The sequence below is a fragment of the Lepisosteus platostomus genome, chromosome 18 (assembly GCF_059453375.1).
Source record: "Lepisosteus platostomus isolate fLepPlt1 chromosome 18, fLepPlt1.hap1, whole genome shotgun sequence".
Taxonomy (NCBI): Eukaryota; Metazoa; Chordata; class Actinopteri; order Semionotiformes; family Lepisosteidae; genus Lepisosteus; species Lepisosteus platostomus.
This window is the reverse complement of record NC_142628.1, coordinates 6,498,444-6,521,224: the sequence shown is the minus strand read 5'-3', so window position 1 is coordinate 6,521,224 and position 22,781 is coordinate 6,498,444. Positions and strand designations below refer to the sequence as shown.

Sequence of the window (22,781 nt, the reverse complement as noted above, 5' to 3'; positions counted from 1 at the left end):
TGTAAGACAGTTCCTTTCATAAACAGTGTGTTCCTTCTTTCAGGTAGACATCAGCAATATAATGAATCTCAAAGCTAGAGTACACTGAGCATTATGGTATAAGAACAACAGAAAAAGAGAAAAATAAGAGGTTACCAAATTCAAATACAGGAATGTATTTGAGATGTTAAGGCTTTATATCATTTGTCTTATATCAAACAAATCAACATGTCTGAAGAATTACTCTCAACTGGATATTTAATTAAAAACAAGGGTACCATTATACTTAAAGGTTTTCTTGCAAATGTTCAAATTATTGGTACAGTATACAGCCGAATACATACCACAATTAAACGTAGTTACTGGGATGATTTTTCCCCCCACAATTTGTATGTTTGGTTTGCTGTGATGTGTATTTATTTAGTATTGTATCTCACTTCAAATGTTTCTTTTGGTCTAACCACAACAACCACAGTTTATACAGAATAAAGCCAAAGATTCAAGAAATAATTTATTTTCAAGTTAAATATCTCCAGGAATAAAGAAAATAAGTTACAAAAAGTAGAAACAAACAAAAAAAGTCTAGGTTTCCTGCCTGCTATGCAAAATTTGAATCTAAATTGACATCCAAACTCGAATTACTGTTTAAATTTATTTTTCTTTACTCTGCTCATGGTTATTGAAAGCAGCAAGACACTGTAGCGTCTTTCTACATTTTTGAACCAGAACTGGTGTCAGAACTGAGCTCTTCTCATTAAATAAACATTATATATTTGTATAACCCAAAATATCCCCTAACATTTTAATGCAGAAAACCCTGTAGTACTACTCATGCTAAACATCCAGATTATGTTATTTTCTCTCCCCTAGTGTCAACTGACAGTATATAAATACAGCTAAGTGGAATTCAATAAATATCAATAATCCTAACCAGTTCAGGTACAACTAATTCAATTCACAAGAGTGAGCGTCATTTAAATGCCTTACATGAAACTGTAAACAAGCTCAAATTCTACTAATGCTATTTGTGGATTATTCATTTTTGTTCCATCAACCCAACCAAGTACCGTTCTCATGCAAAATTCCTTAAATCTGAAAACACTGACATTCACCTACATAAACATTAATTAGAATGTGACCTTTAAGGAAGAAAAATATTAATGCCTTGACTCACTGCTTGTCAGTTCAAAGCTGACAGTGTACACTTGAAAAAAATATTTTTAATAGTGTTTGGTGGTGCGTGTTGAAGAGTACTAACATTGTTAGTAGTTTGTTAGCCCTCAGTATATTATTCATTGGGGTGAAAGTCATGAAACAAAACAATATAATGGAATAACTTTATACTATCTGTAAAATATAGTGAATATATAAGAAAAAAAACAATACACAACATTCCTGATGTGCTATGGTCAAGCAAAATTACACAAGACGTGTTTTCTGAATGTTACTGTGTGCTTAATTTTAAGACTATGCATACACAAAGCCAGGAACTTTAAAACCTACACCATGGCCACATTGTGAATAATGTTTATTAGAGGTCAGGTGGATATATAGCTTTGAGGTCCTTAAAAGTTTGAACCAAATCTATAAATTTCACATTACTTTAGAAGTAAAAGAAAAACTTTGAAAACTGTCAAAATACAAAAGTATCTGCCACAAAGGTCCTTTTAAAATAAGGTACAGCATTTACCATACCATCCACAAGCAAGGAACGTGGATAAACACATTACAATACCAGTGATTAGGCACTGGTTGGTTTAGAAACAAATCTTTAAAATCTAATTTTGTCCCCAGTGAAATTTTCAAACCACAATAGCCAAAGGCTATTCAAAAAGAATTTAATGAAGTACAGAATTTTCTAGGGACCACTGGTTGAGAAGTAAACAACAATTATGATGGAGTCAAGGAACATTTAGTGGTTTACAGTGAAAAGGCCTAAATTTTGCTAGCTCATTCATATTCTACACTGATAGTGCTTTCCAGAAATTTAACAACCAGCTGTGCTGTTGCCATCTACTGTACCTGCTCTGTGGTGGCATTAAATTGAAGTATTTACTTTGGTACTACAAATTCTCCTCCTTTGCTATTCTGAGAATTTTGACAAGGAGCCTTTTAAATGATGAATTCTAAAACATTTGTTTCTCTCCCCCACCCTAACAGTATGGTGTTGACTTCTTTACAAAAGAGAAAAGATTTCAGAACATGTGTGTTTAAAATATGCCAGAACACACATCACTTAACACTGTAATGTTATTCACAGATTGCAATCATTTCAATTATCAGTCACTGATACTTTTTAAAACCCCTTAAAAATCGTTAAATCACACACATCTAATACTACTACGTCTACCTACTGGATTAAATGACAGTTTCCAAGTTTCCAATCTAGAAACAATATTATTTACAATATTAGATCATCATTGTAAACTGCAAGAGCGTTAGATCAACAGCTGCTAGGCCTACATCTGCTTGAGCTTTGACTCTAATAGAGTACCAATGCCACAGACTACATTACAGTTACACAATGGTTTAGTCTTTCCCTGCTCAATTAAGAATCTGCATTCTTTTGCCCCTTTGTCTACTTAAAATCACTTCTGATTCACTTGTCATGGAATTTACTACTGAACTGTGTCAAGACCGTTCACATGGTGGGGGCTGGGGTAAGCAGTACATTAATCTTGTGTTTTGCATCTCTGTCTTGGTCAGGAGAAACAGCAAATACAGAATGATAACTCGTCTAAAATTACAATGGAAAAGATAAAAATGCAATTCCACTTGACAAAACAATCTGCATCGAAGTAATAAACAAAAGCATACAAAAAAGAGAATTGCATTCAGCTTCATTTTTAAAATAAGTCAAGTGTCTTGCCCATGTACAACAGCAGTGTGCCATATATGATTTGAGACCATGACCTTCTGGTATGGAGGCGGGTTTCCTAACCATTACTCTACACCACTAACAGGAGTTAATAATGTTCTAGTATGAACATTACTGCATACAATAGACATACAGTATACACAGGACAATGCAGAAAGAATAGCCCCAAAGAAGACAAGCTGATTAAGTATCAGTGATCTGTCAGTACTGGTCTTCTGCAATACTGCTCCGTTAATACAGTATCTTGGATGCCTGTTAACTGCATTCCTAATGCTCAGCTGTTTCAGACTAGTATTACAAATTACCTACCCCCAGGTTAACCACACCCTTTCGGAGTCTCAGTCAGTTTCTGAACAATTCTGAAAGAGCCATGTCTGCCCTGCAGTTACTAGCCATGGTTTAAATCTTCCTGAAAGGGACACAATAGTTAAGGGTTACATAAATGTCATCCTCAGTTCCAAGACTCTACGTACATGTAGGACCACTGCACCTCATGACCAGCAGGCAACTTAAACAAAACTGCATAACCGTAATCCATTCTCACACTGCTGGCTTCAAAAGAAACTGCCATGAATCAATTAGAATTATTTCTGCTAAACACTTCAAAATCAACTTTGAAAAGGCTAACAAAACAGGCTGCAGCTGATCATCATCTTCTCAAATTCAGATATTTACTGAGACAATACCAAAGTAACAGGATGTTTAGAAGGGCATAAGACAGTTACGTTTTCTTAAAACTTGAAAGCTTCCATTATATCCCAGGCGACACAGAATGATTGTATTCACTCTTACAGCCAGTTTGCATTTCCAAAAACACTGTAAACGAGACCATTTCTAACCCCTGAGATTTCAGACTCCCATACGTATTGTTTAAAATGTCATCCCATCTCAGGTGTGCATCCCTAAAATTCTGCACTAATGTCAGGATGACATTAATATTTTCAATCATGAGAGTGTACAAAACCCTAGATCATTGTACAGAATCTACTGTCATGTGGAAAAGAATGGATTCAAATGCCTATTCTTAATCAAAGAATTTCCACACAGTCTGAGCCTTTTCTAGATTTTAGCTACTCGAAACGAGGTTGTTTCACAATTCTTTACAACTGTTTGGTGTGCAGGTGAAAACAGTCAATGGTCACTGCTATCTAAAGACTGAAATTCATTTTAACTATTGTGCAGAATTAACCCAAAGCTAACAGCACTAGGATGCAGCTATTTAAATTTGTGCATAAAGTAAGTCAGAATTTAAAAGGTTTATTCTTTATCTGTTTAAATACATCATATGAAAAGAGACCGTAGGATTCAGAAAAAATGAAGTAAACATTATTTCCATTTAAAGACGGATATTTTCTCAGCAATTTTGCACTGCTTGTGGTTAACTTCTGCTTCAGCTGTAAAGCTTTAAACATCGAAATTAACAAAAGCCAATGCCAACTAATTTCGTTCTTCTAATTGAATACAGCGTTTTTAGCACTCAAATTTAATTTGACCACAGCAAAGTGTTTTTTCAGCATGTTTAGTTATGGCACATGACAAAAATTGGAGCAAAGGAAGGCTTTTTAGCAGTTGAACAGAGAAGCAGTCATCACTGATCATTGCTCATTATTGTGCTCTGTCATTTCAAAAACAGCTTGACATGAAAAAATTTAAATATCCAAAAACCTTGAAAATTGACATTATATAGAAGGTCTGCCTGTTTATTGTTTAAATAAAAGGTGAAGCTGCAGGAGTACATTTCATAGCAAGCATCGAAAGAAAATTCATTTATTCTATTGTTTCATTTAAAAAAATATTGACAGCCAAGCTTGAAAAACACCTGTATTACATTGACCGCAGTAATCTTGTTTTACTACAGCATAAGAATGCAGCTAAAAGTCAGTCTTAAATGGAACAGGTATTACAAGCTACTGCAGTGCCTTTCTGTCAATGTCACTGAAATCTAATAACCACACACCACACTGCCTGCTTAAATTCTAATACAAAGCCTGGAGTCAAACTACAAGTTCTGTTTCAGTATTTCGTAACGAAATATAAAAGCAGAGCTCCCATATTTACCTGCTTTTCGTCATCGCAGATCAACATCTTTTCTGATGTCCCAGTAGTTAATACTTAATCTCAGTGCCTAGCAGTGAAACCACCTCATTCTCCAGGGGAAACGCAACCTTTCAGCTTCTTCTTTTGGCACCTCAATTCCCGGCACAACTCTACCCTGAAAATTCATTCACAGTGCAGGACCTAATTTAGAGGGACCACTCTCGCCACCCCCCTCCTCTGTGCTGATGGAAGGGAGGAATGCCATGGCACTTATCAGTTCTCTCTCACACACTGCACTTTAACAAACTCCAGTGTTGCCATAAAAAGCACAGCCACAAGTGACAGCATTGGAATAGATTCCCCCTTTTCCCTGTTTCAGTGTAACCCCATCTGTTCCCAACATCTCAAAAGGAACATCCTGAATCTTGATCAGGACATATTTTAAAATTACTCTGCCACACCGGCATACTATTTCAGAATACCCCTTAATTATTACACATCGCTAATGCAACACCTAAGCATAAATCCCAGTTGAAGGTGTAAGATGATATTCACATCGATCAGGAATTTATTATGCATGTACGGTTCAGCAATGGTTAGCGAAACCTGCTAGGTTTGCAAAAGCCACCGGCCAGACGGCAGCAGTGCTTCTGCTGAAGTTCTAATCACTCCCACGTCCTAGATTGTGACAGGCAGCAGAGAAATGTTTATGAGCCTTGTGAACCGGCCGCTACATCCCAGCCCCTCTATGTGGTCGCAATTCTGCAGCACATACTAACAATGCACCCCTTAATTACCTCCGATTCAGTGGGTATTCTGAAATCAAGCACACAGGATCGCTAGGCTCATCTCCCTTGAAATATCTATCAAATCTACCAAGATCTCCTGGAAAATTTTAAGATTTCCTACACGTTAAGAGGAAAAAGAGTGTGGATTACACACTTGTTAATATGGGTGTGATGTGATGTTTAGAATGCAATGCAAGCACAGATTTAGACAATCAATTCCAAATGAAATGAAGTTTATATGACATCTGGGAATGCAGTATGTGGGCACGGATTCTTTCCTCTCATTATCATAATGGAGTTTTAATGGAACATGTCATTTTATGCAATGTTTGAAATGCTGTATAGGCATTCTCCTATCACTTTTTTTTTTGTCTCACTCTGGTAGGTCTTGTCAAATTAGAATGACAGATTTTTAAATTACAGGTCTACTGTGTTATTTTATTTTGCAGCACCTAACCATTCAATTTGGTTCTCTATATCGATACAATTACACACTCTGCAAAAACAAAGTAAGAACAATATATCTTACATTAATGTTAGTATTAATTTTCAATCAGAAAATTAGCTTCTTTGAGAACCTTCTTGGGGACGCACAGTAAAACAAAATATATAGGTACACAATACATTCAGAAAGTGCAGTTTTAAAGTTAAGCCAAAATGATTATTTTAAGACTAGCGCAATTATTGATACACTGATCATAAAAAGACTATCAATTTATGCTGCTGGCATAACTGCACAATGTGAAGCATGTGTCCATCCCTGCAAAAGAGGTCACTGAGTTCTGATAACATTATGGATATGCAGTGATTGCCAGAGCAGTAAGTCCCCAGTCTCTTCCTTTCTTGTGTCCCATACAGAGAGCTGTCCATCAATAATGCCTCTTGGGTGTTTCTTGAAATGACAGCTTTATAGAACCCACAGAAGAGCACAGCTCTGGTCACAAGAAAGCCATGAAAGATCAGCCTCAAGGCAGTGCTGAGCCCAGAATACATAGACTGCATTACAAACAGGCACTCAACTACCACAGCCCTGATCAGGGACTCGGGGAAGAGGCACCTGGATCTATTTATTATACTGAATTTACAGCAGCACTCTCCTGAAAGTACCAGTTACAGCTGGCTTGATCGCCAGATAATCTTCCAATATAACACTTTGCTTGATTCTATCAAAGCTGTTTCGGTTCCACTGAAAATATTTGTATGAACAGGATTGAGCTGACCTTGCCAGATAAAGAAGAATACAGAAAACAGCGCAAGAAGATTATTTTGCATGTAATAACTATTAATAATTGATGAAAATGCCTGCTTTGTCCGTTTGTTCAAACATACCCAAGTACACACCAAAAACAAACATTTCGATATAAATCTTTTCATTTCTTAAAAAATCTGTTTTGTCAGTGATGAGAACGAGATATGTCCAATTCTTAAAAGGGACTGACCGGCACTTTACACCCGAAAACATAAATGTAAAATTCATTACAGCCACACAAAATACTGCGATTGTTAATAGGATGCCCATCCACCTTCATTTGCACAACTGAATTTAGTGTTAAATAACACATTTTTTCATCTGGATTTAAGTTTTTCCTCCAAACACCTTTACCCTGTTCCTCTGAGAGCTAAGAATAGACAATATTTTTTTTAGAACTGAGCAAGTATGTGAAACATACAGTATGTGGCTCTAAGCACACAAAACGGTACAAATACTGACATTAATGCCAATAGAATGAAACAAAATACAGAGGTCTAATTAATTACCTTTGTTTATTTAATAGCAGCGCTCATGTATGATGGACTGAAAAAACTTATAAACTGACTCATCACTGACCTAAAGATGGATGGCACAGAAGACAGACACAGCAGAAACAGCTATGTCCAAGATGATGCGGATAATCTGCACCTACAAATGACACAGTCAACATTTGCCTTTAGCCACTTAAACAAATTAATTCTTATGGCCTATGAGACAATATAAATATATATATTTTTTTATATTATTATATTATTTCACACAAAGTACCCATACTATTTTGGTGAAAGACGTTAATAATAAAAAAGCTATATATAGCTTTACTGTGAATATTATACTAATTGTAATACAATCAGAGGCTCCATGAGAAACATGTAAATTGTATTATGATTTAAAAAGGATCTAATTATACTGGGAGCAACAGCACTTGTCAAAAGTACATAAAGTAAGACTCTACCCTGAAACCTCCAATTTGTCATTTGCACTGAATTGCTTAGCATATATTACAGAACTATTGTGCTGCGTCTTTTCATACATACTGAGAATTCTTCACTTATTGTGACTTTGTGAGCATATTATCTATTTATTTGTTGCATTATTCATTCTGTAGCTCGCATTGTCCTGTATTTTTTGTCAGGTAATATTTCTTATGCATAGTTCAAGTCACCAAGGATAAAGTCAAAGATTTTAAAATCATTCTTTTAAAGATTTGTTTAAATTCTAAGCATTATTTGCGTGACATCTATTATTTTATAGACTTTAATATTCTTCAGTAAACTCTCTAGCTTTATCAGCAGGAAAAAGTTAATTTTTCCCCAAGCAATCACCTGTATATGTTGATTACGTGGATGTAAAAATTTGTGCTTGTAGATAGCTGAACGATTTCAAATTAAGCTCTATTCTTTTTCTCAGGAGTTACTATACAGTGTCAGTGCAGTACTTCTTTACCCTCATACACTGACAATACTTAAGAAACGTTATGAACTGCTCACTGCTATATTAAGGCAGGCAGCTGCAATCATTTTTATTATAGTTGCACATACAGTATGGGCTCGTATGCATTAATCCAATGTCAATAAAAAGACAGTTGTCTACAGGTAGGCAGGTATGAGTAATGACCTGTTAATGTCAATAGGCCAATAACGTGCTGTAAATATAACATTGCTCTTCTTTGATTTTGATGGTAAGGACTAGGACTGACAGCCGTACCAGAAAAGTTCACTGGTTTCTAAGACATTTTTTAGCCTTCTTCCGAGAAATATCTCGCAGTGATAAGAGTGGGTTTAGAAAAATAATATCTTTATAATCTCTACACTGGGAGGTCAGCATGCCTCAATGATTATTCTTTACAAAGATACTTCCAGCAATGCTTCATAAATATTTCCTAAATTGATCCTAAAATGTTACTAGGTTTATCAATTACTTATGACTCAATGCTTTTTAAACAAGACTCTTTAAGGCTTGCCTAAATTGCCATCAGTAACGAAACAATCACGAAAAGTATTTGAGAAAGACTGCTGTGATTAATCATGTTTACTCTGTCTTGCTGTGAAAATTACTTTAAAAATGGTTATTAACCAAACAAAATTAGAAAAGTGCATTGAGCAAATAACATTTGGTATTAAGACATACATTAGCAACCCTCTATTTCTAGCTGTTCAATGAAGCAAAAAATTATTTTGCTATTGAGCAGCAAATTAATTTGTATTAGAGTGAACAGCATCTTTTCTTGTTTCTCCAATGTTAATAACTACAAGAAGTAGTAAATGGTTTAAACCATTTTAAATACAGGGGCTCTGGAATTACTTAACCAGTAAGGATCTTGTTAATAGTACAGGCTGAGTCACAGGAGACTGTCTTGAAATGAGATTCACATCTTTCATGATTTCTAAGATGGCTCCGATAAGTGTATAATTTAGAGGAAGGACAGCAGTCTTCAACACTTTCTTCTGCTCTCCCACAAATCCAAACTACTAGGGCATATAGACAAAAATAACAGAGTATTCAAAATTAAAAAAAAACATCATAAACCTACAAACCTGGGTGTAGAGTTGCACCAGCATGCAGACTCCAAAGGAATAGCATGGCTAATTTAAAAGTGTAAAGTATAAAGAAAAAAGAAAACGTCTGGGCTGTTAAGCCTTCAAACTTTATCTGATGCAACTGGGCCTAGACCTGAAATTATTGGAGAAACATCAGTGTTTATTTCTGACTAAAACACCTTGCTTACCACTACACTTGGAAAACTTATCTGTATGATAGTTTTCTACTGCTCCTCAGCACAAAGTGTACTTCAGAGAAACTACTATTTATGAATGTATAGAACCTCAAAAAGAATCTTAAATACCTCATCTAGAATAATACATGTCAGGGATGTTAAAGAATCTTATTTTAACTAAAGTTTGTTTTTCTTGATATCAAATAGCTTAATAATTCTTCCTAATATGCCATACTGTTCTAGACATACAATTTAACCATTTCACTTTTTAATGTTAAAGTGAGCTTTCAACATAATAGTTTGAAAACACAGAGCAAATAATTTGCTGCATGGGACAAAACTAAGGTCAGCTCTCTTCCTTCCATTGTCAGATCCAGTCTAGTCACATTATAATGTTATCCGTTTTCTAAAGAGCTCTGAATGTATTATTGAGAAGATCGGCATTGTCTACACTGTATAACTTTTCATCAATAAGTTTAATTCCAGCAACATATCCAAAACCTTCCTGCATTTCTGCAACAGAAGATGGTTTTGTCTGGCAGGGTTAAGAAATGACAGTGGCTGATCTCCTGTTTCATCAAGGATTTAACGAACAGGAGCATTCCCCCCAGCGTGATGTAAATGGCACACAGTGGCGATGACAGATAAGAATAACTGCCTATCTGATAAAAATGGCCATTTCCAATGCCACCTTTTGTAACTCAGGCATGGAAATACTAACAAAGAACCAATATTTGGTGTAAAAATGACACCATGGCCAAAAAATGAACTGTTGTGTCCTAATCCTTTAACCATAAACTCAACTCCCAAGTGCTTATAGACCTCTAAATTAGAGTCATGTGTTGACGAAACACTAAACAGCTAACCATCATCATGAAGACAAACACTGCCTCTGCAGCATTCCTCTGATAGTGACAAAAATAGAACAGTTACCCAAAAATATTCCAAACCCTCATGAAAGTTTGCTCTAAACATGCCAATTCCCAAACTGGCACTCGATCTGTCAAATCACCAGCACGCAAAGAACCAGAGTGAAAACTGAACCAGAGGACTAGCATAGTTTGTTGCATAACAGTTTTCATTTAGATCTCATGTCTCCACTGTGGAAAAAGCTTGTACACAATAGAATTAAACAGATTCCTAGTACTTATTCTTCAGGGCCTTTAATCATGCTGTCACAAAAAGCACATTGCTCAACATTCAGCTCCCCCTGGCAAGAATGGAATTTGTTTTTGTTAATTTTTCAAAACCTTTCCAAGTACTTTTCCCCATCTTAGCAGTAAAGTTATCTTTTGTGGGACTAAGTGCTCATCAATGCTGCACCCTCTACGGAAACAACCTGCGGATTTCATGTGTTCGGTCTAGGGACAGAGCCAGCCAAAGTGGAAACAATGTCCGGGGCCCCCTCAATGTCTGCCATTGATCAAAAAATAAAGTGGTGCTTGTTAAAAAGGATTATACCAATACCAGTGACCAATGCCCCCCACACACTTTCAAACACACAATGACACCCTGCCATAGACTGGCATCCCATCTAGGGAGTATCCTGTCATGTTCCAGTTGCTTTCTGGGATACGCTCTGCCTCCCCGGTGACCCTGAATCGGAGGAGGAGTTTGAAATAAGAAATCGATGGATGGAGAAAAGACACCAAAAATATTTTAATATAAACAATATGTATTCAGACAAAAATTTAATCTTTTCCATGTACCAACCAGGTAGGAAATGGAATCTGTGGGTAAACACTGTCCATGATCTTCCACAAGGCAACATAGAAAAGTTACAAAAGCAACGATCTGAAATCATTTGCCACGTTTTGAGAACATTTGGGCTATAGATTTACAAACCCTTCCGATGCAGACTGATTGACAGCTCGAACATTGAATATATCACTGAGCTATATTAAGATACCATTAAGGTTTTAGCACCTTTGGTTTAAGTTAGGCATTTAGGTGCAAAATGCAGATATTGTTTAAATGTGTCTGATGTGAAAATGAAATTAAAGGTCTGAGGTGAGGGAAAGGACATTTTCAAGTTCAGCCTGTACCACACTATCTCTCACAGAAAGTTGCTGTGAATGGAGTTTGGCAAGGTAATTTCAGTGAGGTTGTCTTTCAACATTTCATAGAAAGCACCGAAAACTCCTCCAAGCAATTGTTCTGTAAATTGTAATGAATGCATTAAAGGCTTTCTTTCTTTCTTTGTTCAGAAGTCAAGAAGAACATTAGACATGTACAGCAGAGACAGACACAAGCAGTCAAACACTGCATTAGGCTCTCCTTTTGAAATTGCATTCAGATGCAGGACTGGACTGCCCTATAGCAAATAGATGTGAGACTGAAGGAAAAGTAAGCATCCTTTTCTTCACACACAGGTTAACTCCCATTGTTTTAAACAATCCAGTTCTCTCAACTAGTGGGCTTGTCACTTTGGTACATACTTCAACACCTATGTAACATTCTTGTCTGAAGGCCAGCAAATTCAAAACAAAAAAAACATTGTAGCAGAGCTTAGTGGCACTCCTGAATGCTTTGCATACAGCGATATACGATTTTATCAGGCTGTTAATATTTTATAGAATATATTTTTTTAAAATAATTGCTAAATAAGTCCAAGTCTGGATTAAATCAAACCTTCAAATCACTCATCAAATGCAATTTAAAACATTTTTGTTTAGTCTTCTGCTCTATGGGATTCCATGTTTAAAGACTTTGTACTTGCACTTGATCAGTCCTTCCCCTGTGCTTGTAGCAGCCCTGGCCTGACCAAACAGATCTTTCCATGGTTTCACAGGGTTACTCCCTTCATATATTCCTGTGGTTAGGGTTAGGGTTAAGGTTAGTTAGGGTTAGTCTTCAACTTGTGATGTGTGATCACAGTCTAATCTACAAGAAACCCAATAAGGAGACATATTCCAGGCAAAACAAATGTTTGGGGTATATTGTAAGGTGTGCACCTCCTTTTAATACTGTAGGCAAACTTTAATATGATTTCATATAATTATTATTACAACTTCAATTTATTTACAACTTCATTATTATCACAAGATCAAAGATTAATTCATATTGCAAATAAAGTAAATGAAAATTTACTGAAGGATGTTTTTGAAATGGAACAGCTTTGATAATGATGTATCCACGTTAAACACCACGCTTTTCTCCCTTGTTGATACTATACAGAGAAATTAATGTTTTTGATGCTTTACAGTTTGCACAGCAACAACCTATTATTACAAACAAAGCCTTTAATTGCAGTTCTCAAAAGGCTTGAGAGTAGCTGAACATTAAATTTAGTCTTTATTATTCTGTGCAGATGGTTTAACTATTTGAATGTTAAGGTTGTACAAACAGTGTGCAGGAAATACCCAGAGGTCACTCAGAGGCAGTTCATTATTAAAGACCTTATAGCTATCCATCTATATTTCCATCTACTCACCACTTTATCCAATACAGGCTCACAGGGGAGCTGGAGCTATCCCAGCAAGCAACAGGCACAAGGCAGGATACACCCTGACCGAGATGCCAGCTCAGGATCTCAGGGCACATAGACGCAAACATGCATGCACTCAGACCAGGGCCAGTTTTCCCAGAAGTCAATTAACCTACCCGTATGTCTTATCTCCAGGCATTTAAAAAAAATTCATTTACCTAAGTAAGAGGACTGACTTTAAATTTTGTTGCAATCAAAATTGATTTTTCGGAACTTTTCCTTGTGGCCAGTTCAAACATTGTTGTGTTGAAAAACAAACAAAACTACTTAATTTCAGAGCTTACCAATGAACAAGGACTGCTTTCCACAGTACAGTATTTCTTCATATTTCACCATAAAGTTAACTTCATTCTGTAATTATGATTTTCTTAAATACAACATATTATAGCAATAAATATAAACTGCAGATGACTGTACAAATGCTTACGCTGTTTTGATTTATAACCAGCATTAAAGAAATAAAGATTTAAATCTCAGTTTAATTCATGACATTCACACAAATCCCAAAATGTTAAAAGCATAACTAAATCTAAAAAATACGTTTATACTGGCTTGAGCACCAACATAAGCAATGGAAAAGTTAAATGATTGTTACAAAAGAAAAAAAGGAACATACAGTATGTGAACCTGTGAGTTAAAATTTCAACAGTATTTTTTATCCCTCTGAAACTATGGTAACATATGGAAAAAATAGCTACAATATAATTATCTACGGCCTTGATGGCTTAACAAATTACAAAAAATGACAAATTCACTAAGTACTGATAGCAATAAAACTAATTTTAAAGATACAGAATACTATAGTACTTCAGTAATGAAGAGAGAATAATAGAATAGAATAATTTATCACACATTCATGCAATGTTCAATATGTATCCAGATCACAGATGGAAACAAAGTTTCTCTCAAGCTGCTGTAAAATTCACCTTTTATGAAACCACCACCTTACCCTTTCATACATACATGCACACATACAGTAGCATGACATTGCAAGTGACTTCTTAATTCAGCTGCAAGTTTTGCTTGCAAGCTTGCAGTGCCTCATCTTTAAAAAATAAAATAAATGACTTTCAAAGATGCTGATCTTAAACTCAATAAAGAAAACAAGCACTTCATTTCTGCAACAAAGTTGAAGTAATCTGGAATAATAGAATATCGATCAGATCAATGTGGTCGTCTCTAAGCGAGGAAAAAAAAATTATGCAGCAGATGCGATCTGCTTTCTTACACTTACCCATTCTGGCAGTAAGCCACCACAATTACATTTCACCTTTACAAGCAAAGACAGCAATCGCATTGCTCTGCAGACACTGACATGAAGGCTGGTGAAAAATGACAAGCTAACTAGAATACCAATGGCCTTTCTTAAAAAGTCGCAAAGGTTTCTGTGATAACAATCTTGCAATTGTGTTTTGATAAAAGATAATATACCAGTCCTCCAAGTCTGGAGGACCGAAAGCAAAAGCATTGAGGTTTTTGGGGTGGAGACCTGGGGAAATGAAAACTGCCAAAACTCAATAGTAATCTTCAAGTTAATAGGTGTGCCCTCTATTCATCATCTCTGGTTCCTGAAACTCAAGGATGAAAGCAGAACAGCTGACAAAATACTGTGGAATCTGTCAAATTTGACAGAGCCCAGGGAGAGAGGAGATGTCAAAAGCTACTTCAATCATGTGATGTGTAGCTGAACACGTGTGATATGTAGAAGAAGCACAATCACAACCTCCATACTACTACTTGTGAGACATTTAAAAGTCAAACCCAGTAGTTCTACTGTAGCTTCTGACCTACTGTATGTCATTTCATGGTAGAGTGGTTTAACCCCCCGATCCAAACATCATACACCACAGTTGCTAAAGTTGCAAAAACAGAACATTGTTTTCTTCCTCAGGGTATATGCGGTATGGAAGCAGCCATTGATATCACAGAGAAAATTAAATTACTTAAATAAGACTCAAGGAATCATACAAATTTTTGGAATCCTGCCAATTAAATCTAGTGTTCAGTCTACCATACTCCTCTTCAGTCATCTACCTACACTATTTCCTTGAAAAAAATATCCATACAAGCCTCATACTGTACATAACTGATTTAGCCATTCCAGATAGTAAACTGAACCCCAAAGGCAAGATGACTTATCATGTTTATGATAAATTCACATGAATAAAAAAAGATTTCTAAGACACCAGGAGATGTGCTTGCAGAGTAATTCTTTATTCTGAATGGTGTTGGACACGCAACCTGGCACTTTTAAAAACTGAAAACAATGATAATGTATGATCAAATGTAGAACAAGAATAAAATATAAAACTGTATGCATGTAAAAAAAAGTAAAATTTGTATCATGACAGATGACAGGATTAACTAAAATGCCAGACTTAAACTGTTCTCATAAAAGAGTACTGATACTAGAATGGAAAAAACAATACTATGCTGCATGAAAATGTAAAAAAAGGGGTAAAAAGTCATTTTCTTTTGCACAGCAAAAACACTTACTTTGAATAAGCAGTGGGATTCATAAACTGTCTATTAACATTAACTTTATATGCATTTTATCAGTTTTAAATAATCCTGAGACTGTGTTTTAGCTGTAGAAGGCTTTGTAAATATCCAATTTTAGGAACTGAGTGCCAGGGAAATGGATTTTCTTAAAGAAATAAAAATACTAACTTATACCACCTTATTCTATTTAAATAAAGCACACAGATAGAACTGCTGTTGAAGTAACACCTGCAACTCTACAAAGCTCCAGGAATTACTTATTACATTACAACTTGATCTTTGTTGCAGAGCTACAGATTTGTCTGATGTGGAAGATGGAAAACGTAAATTAAAGTTTAAACGTGATGTTTTGCTTTTTTTGTTTTGCAATTGCTTCTTTGCAAAGACTGCTTAAACATTATGCAGTAAGAGTGTTGCCTCTTCTGTCTGGAAATGTACTGGAGAATACACTAGCACTCGGTCTGTCAATGGCTCACAGATCAATATGACCTCAGAGGACCAGAGCTTTACAGCCTGACATTTTCTGACAGGTCTCTGCACAGACCTTATTTGAAAGGGGGGAATACATGATCTAGATAAATTGCTCCAGTTTGCAAGTCTTACCATCTTGAAATCACAGGCTGTAGCATTCTCACCAGAAAAAAACATCTATAAAGATAAAGCATCTTTAAGGGAAATAAATCCTTTAATGGTCCAATATATGAGTTAGTCTTTTTTTTTTAATTTAAAGTATAAATAGTGCTCATCTCAGAAGAACTGATTATAATCTGCTGGAACTGCAGGTGAATGGGATCAGTCCAATGGCTGAGAACACAATTTCAGGATATTACTCCAGAAATATCCTGTAGCAAAATTTAAGAAAATGAAGGCAACCTTCAGCAAAGGTAATATAGGTTTCCACTAAGTGACAGTTATTTTATTCTGTCTTTCCACTGAACAGGTTAAGACCTGACACTAGGTATTAAAAAACTGAAGATTTTGTTCTTATGGTATCGACTCCTTTGCGGTTGTATTTTTTATTTTTCCTCATTATACTGGAATTATATTCCTGATATATTTCCATCCTTATACTGGATGGTAATGCACTTCTGATCTAGTCTTCGAATGTTTGTTTTAATTTAAAAAATAAAAAATAATTTTTAATTTTTAAAATAAAAAAATGAATTGCACAGCAAATCAGGAAAGAGCAAAATCTCAACACCTCTCAGAATCGTTAGATATTTAACACTCCGAAGTTAAAATATTAGGAACCCCTTTCTCCAGTCTATTCATCAAGCAAAATGAAAAGACTTTTAGAGGCAAGCAATGTGCACTTGTCTTGACCAGAACAAAACAGACTTCCATCACCTTCCCAGGCAAGAACAATACCCAGATCTTAATCCTTTTGAAAACTGTTACAACATGCAGTTCAATCTCACACACCATTACCCTTATCACAATCACTAATGAAGGCAATCCTACTGGAGGAATGGGATGGGCTTTCTCACAGCAAATATTTCACCTTGTGGAACTCATCCCATTTAAACTGCTCTTGCCACTAGCAAAGGCTTAATTATAAAGCAAGGTTCCTAATACTTTGACCACGAGTGGCAGTTTTTATTTGTGACTGTTTAGTGTACTTCTAAAATGTAACACTCCTGTGCTGTGGTAAACCACTGAAATTTATAACATATTGCCCTTGTGAAAATGTTTTAATTTATTGAGAACTGTAGTTTATATTGTACAATATTTAATTGTATACAGACAAATTATGATATTTCAAAACCAAATTATTCACATTTCTGAAAATTTCTCTTCAGTGTCAATTGCCTCAAGAAGTGACACCTAAATCTCTTCTGGACACTGCGAGATACAAATTCAGACACTTGTTCTCGCCAAATAGCGATGGTAGATTCTTCTACTGCAATTAGAAAGCTAAACATGAATTACACTTACAGCAGGTTGTTGCCTATACAAAATAACCACACCCCTTACTGACGGCAGGAATTTAAAAATTAAACTCACTGTTAGCTGCACTTGACCAACATCAAATGTCTTTTTTCCCCCCCATTCTATATTAAGCCTCTTGCAGACAGATGATAATTAAAACACAGAAATCAGAGTCAGTTAATTCCGAGCCCGGAGAGGCACAGGATTCAATCTCCATGCCCAGATAGGATGCTCTATCTTGATTGTAGCCTGTTTGCGGAATGTAATTGAAAGATGAGAGGTGGAATAACTGAGGCCAGCCAACAGACACATTAGCTCAGTCGCCACCATGAGGGATATTGGAAGGGGCAGGCTTTTTTTTCAGATCAAAGGCAAGATCAATGGGTTCTAAATCATTCACCCGCAGATTTGTACACGCATACATTATTAGTACATCACGCCTCCCCTCTTCATCCCAATATAAGGCTCAGCCTGCACAGAATGTTCTAGTAAGCTTGGATGGAAGAAAAATTAGAAGACTGAAGCTTCATCCCTACATTATCCAGCATCTTACAATAAAGTTTTGGCCTATTAAGGTGAATGACGATCACACTGGTTCAATAGTTGAAGACAATTTGCTCTGAGCATATTTCAGGAAAATCCATCACTGCTGTTAATAGGAAAAGCCATACAGGTGCAGCCAGTGAAAGCCTGATGCTGCATCAGTACAACCAATGAAGGTACTACTGTGTATTGCAGCCCTCTGGAGGATCATAATGCACACTTCCTGAAAAATCTCACCGGTGAACTTAATTAAATCGAACCAGGAAATAATGGTGTGGCAACTACAAATGATCAGTCATCACTAGCACAGGCTGCAGGTGTAAGTGACAGACTGGGTCGACAATAAAATAAATGTATACAAAAAGATTGGAATTAGCTATGAAGCATCTTAGTTTAAAGATCATTATAGTATTTCCATTACTATTCTATTATCATATCAAATCATGTCAACAGGACCTAACAGTCAGGTTAACGTCCACTCACAAGCACTTTATTACATGGAGAGTGAAAAGATGTACTGAAAAGTGAAATAAATTTTAAAAAACTGACAAACAGCAAATCATCTACTGTAGTTGTATGTTGTAATGCCTTGTTATTATGGAAGCAGTCTAGCATTTACTATTAAATGTAAAACAGAACAGCTGCACGTATTCCACTACAGACAGCCCTAAAATGTAACAGAAAAGAAGCTTCACATTAAAAGAAGGATATGAAATGCCGCCAGTACTATAAAGGGTAGTGCTGAGCACACTGCCTCCACTCTGGCATCTGGGATCATCAAAAACTAGTTCCTGCAAGTGTAATGACCATTTCAAGTTGTCTTTAATACTAGAATTCCTAACTTCCACAAGAATCACTGTCAAGGAAAAAAAAAAAAAGGCATCAAAATCTGGACTCAAGAGACAGACCTGGGAGATTCAGTCACACTAAAACACTGGAAACCAGAAATTCCTCAGACATATTCACTCTCTTCACTCCACAGTGACTGCTGTTTAATGGCCTTTCTACATTCTACCGGTGTCGGGCAGAGATAAACACCAAGGCACGTTTTCATAAAGGATACCTAGGACTTGTTTGCAGCAATGCATTTATAAGCTGTTCCTTTTTTTACTACTGCACATGGCATAATGCCAAATCTATTGTTACATCTTGTTTGAGCCGACTGTTTTCTGTCTAAACGAAATCCACTTTGCTACTTCATGCCAGGATGGACAACATACCTTTTATGAGAAAAAAAGGTATTTAGAATTAAAATGGCATTAATATATGACCATATTAAACACAAAATCCAGGTTTTTTTTTTGCTATTGCTCATGACCTTTAAGAGATTATGAGCAATATGATTTGATCAACCACAATTTCTCATTACTGAAAAACTGGTAAAGTAATAGATAAAAATGAATATCTGGGGACTGAGGGGAATTGAGCAGAATTTGTTAAAGTAGGCTGTCCTTTCAAACAATAAAACAATGTAGCATTCTTTTCAAATATTTGAGCATTACAATTCCGAACGCCTACCAGAGATTCTTGAGTTCAACATATTTACATACAAGCCTTCTCTACATACTGAAGACTCGTGATTCTGATATAAATCCCTTTGGCACTTCTGTATGCTTATATGATCTAGTCATATCAAACAAAAAGATTTTATGCCAAATACATACGGACAGCAAGCTTCTGACTGTCTGTTGGAAGACCAGACTGAAGGGTCCTGCAGTCCAGAGATCTCTGGTTTGAATCAGGACTGTACATTATAGTCCATGATGCCTAATACCTGAGGAGCAGGGTCTTGAATTGTAGATGTACAGAAGATAAGATCACTTTATTAGCCCTATACAATTTCTTGCATTGGGGATTTGTTTTTTCGCATACCCCAACCTGCTCTCCATGAGACACACAGACAGGGAGAGAAGCTTGGGGTCAGAGCGCAGAGGCGCCCCTGGAGCAGTTGGGGTTAAGGTCCTTGCTCAGGGGCCCAACGGAGTAGGATTCCTCTGATTGCAATAAAAAGTACTCAGTCACATAAATCACAAACACACTTTTAAATCTAGTATGGAAACACATAATGTAATCTTTCCAATTTAAAGCAGTATGGTCTGATATAGGGTTTAAATCTGTTGTTTTATAAAATAAAAAATGCCAGATAACAATTTGATCTCCATTGATTCCACTTCATTCTACTATCCAGCACTGGAGGGAATTTCCCTTTAATCCAGCTATTCAGTTCATAGCAGATTTCCAAATAATGATGACTGTGTCCAGAAATCTCCATCTGCTTCTTTTTAAGCAGAGAATTTAGTAAATCAGAAATAAAACCAATCAAGTGGAAAATAAACAACAACAACAACAAAAACAACAACAGAAAAAGCAGTTCAATAAAAAAAAAACTGTCAAATCCTAACAGCACACATCAAGAAGACATATTACTGCTGCATAAAAATATATAAATCTACAATGTGAACCTAGCTATCAAGGTTCTTGCAAAAAAAAAAAGCCAACCGTTTGTGGTGATGTTTTTCCAGAAAACACTTTTGAAGGAATTTTGATTAAGGTAGCCAAAAGAAGCCCACATTGCAATGCCTAAAAGCCTGTCATTTTATGCTAACAGGCAGATCTTAATCAGTCAGCAGTGACTCATAAATGTGACTGTTCGTCTGTGCATATAGAACAGTGTGTGACAGCCTCTGATCAGTGCTATCCAAAAGCACTTCCTGCTGCAAGCCAAGCCCCCAGTTAATGAGACGCAGCATCAGTGCCAGACATCTCTCCCCAGTTCCCTGAAGCGAGCGGTAATAACACAACTTACACACAATTTTGTTCCAAAGTCAGTGTCTTTGTGATCTAACATTCACTTTATTCCCTAGCAACTAAGTATTTGAGAGCTAACAAGAGATGCAAGAAGAGAGCAATTCCTTTGTATGCAAGCACCAATGATGCACAATCACAAAGGACCTATAAATCTCCAATATTTAACTGTACCTTCAGCTACCTTGGCATTAAATCTACAAAACAATCTGTGCCTGTATAATTTACAGCCAGTTCCAGCAAATGTGGTATAATGTTAATCAAATGTGAAACACTTTTTTGATTTATAATTCTTTATCTAAGGCAGAACTAAAGCTTTATGATACCTGAATAATCTGTGATGAATGCTTGACAAAGTTAATCACACTATTCTAAAATCTCTTTATACTCTCACTTTCACAAACGCCACAATCCAAGTGAAATGTGAGCTTATCAATTAAAACAGTTCACTGTTGTTTCCTTGGGTACAAGGTTGAAAACTTAAATACTGGCCCTAATGATTGTGAATTTACTGCAGCAAGCATGAAAACAAATCCCATGTACTCTTCCCCAAATTACAGTAATATCACAGAAGGAGTCCTCATTTCTTCACTGTTGACTTGGTATCCCTTACCCTTTTCAGACTAAAAAAAATAAAGCAAAAATATTGTTCTGGCAGAGACAAATGGTACCCTGTCCCAAACAGCAAAGCATTCAGCCCAGAAAACTGCAATGAAATATGTACTGCGAGGGACTGGCATCAACCTTGCATCTCAAAATGCACAACCAATCTGTCCAAAGCACAGATTACAAATGCTGATCTACAGTACGTCAATTTGCTTGATCCTCAATTCTCTCAATCACCTGACTCAAGAATATAAATCTAATAACAAGCCTTGCGTCAAATTATAAATTGAAGATAAAGCAGTGTTGAGAAATGTCATTGCTATACACCTAAGACATTTCTGATGCTATCAAGACAGGGAGAAGCATTTAGAGTCATGACTGTACAAGCTTTAGTGAAGGGAAAATTGAAGCCTACATTGAGTCTAGTCAAACCTAAGACCCTTTCAAGTACTCAGCCACATATATCACAAACACACTTTTAAATCTAGTATGGAAACACATAATTTAATCTTTCCAATTTAAAGCAGTACGGTTTGATATAGGGTTTAAATCTGTTGTTTTATCAAATAAATGCCGTAAAATTTAAAACCTTTTTAATGTGATGTAATAAATTCGCTTTAATGAAATATGTAGAGGTTTGAAAACCTTAATACAGAAAGATCCATTGTACCATAAGGACTACTTTTCACTGATTTTACAAACAGATGTTAGCTATTAAGTTCATAACACAGGAGAGAGAGCTAGAAATATCTATTAGAAACAAGATCATATTAACAGGTTGAAGGGAAATATGACATTTAGCCTCATGTAGATGAACAGGAGTTATCCAAGCAAGTTGTCACCTATGCAAATAATAGAGATCACAGTGGACAGTTCTCGACAATCATAAACTGGACATCACTGATCCAGATAAAACACTGAATGTGGCACAGGTTGATGACTACCGTGAGCTAAAAAGTGGAAAAGGCATCATATAATAATCAGTAATACATCCACCCTTTACAAAGCCTGTCTGTTAGTGGTATGTCAAGTGGCAAATATGTTTCCAGTCACTTTGAAAGAACATCAGTAAATAATTTGATGTCTGAATTTAACAATGATAATGGCATGCAGTTAGGGCATTCTAATGGGTATTTTCTTATTGAAGAACCAGCACTTATTTTAAAAATGTATTTTTGGTCCCTACAAAGAGAACCACCTTCCAAATAATAAAATGGCCTTTAGGCAGGATGCCATCTATTTCTGCAATGGGAAAAGAG

The 22,781-nt window shown here is 36.0% G+C and overlaps 1 protein-coding gene across 17 annotated transcripts in view; it reads right to left on the bottom strand.

The window, feature by feature from the left end:
• Positions 1-22,781, bottom strand: part of plekha7b (pleckstrin homology domain containing A7b) — a 125,428-nt gene that overhangs the window by 60,149 nt on the left and 42,498 nt on the right. The window contains exon 1 of one of the 17 annotated variants that reach the window (XM_088611231.1): positions 4,916-5,150. The exons of the other annotated variants lie outside the window; for them this stretch is intronic. Within the exon in view, the coding sequence (XP_088467357.1) occupies positions 4,916-4,929 (14 nt within the window). The 5' untranslated portion in view covers positions 4,930-5,150. Of the gene's footprint in view, positions 1-4,915; positions 5,151-22,781 lie in introns of those variants that run through there. 17 annotated transcript variants of the gene reach the window in all.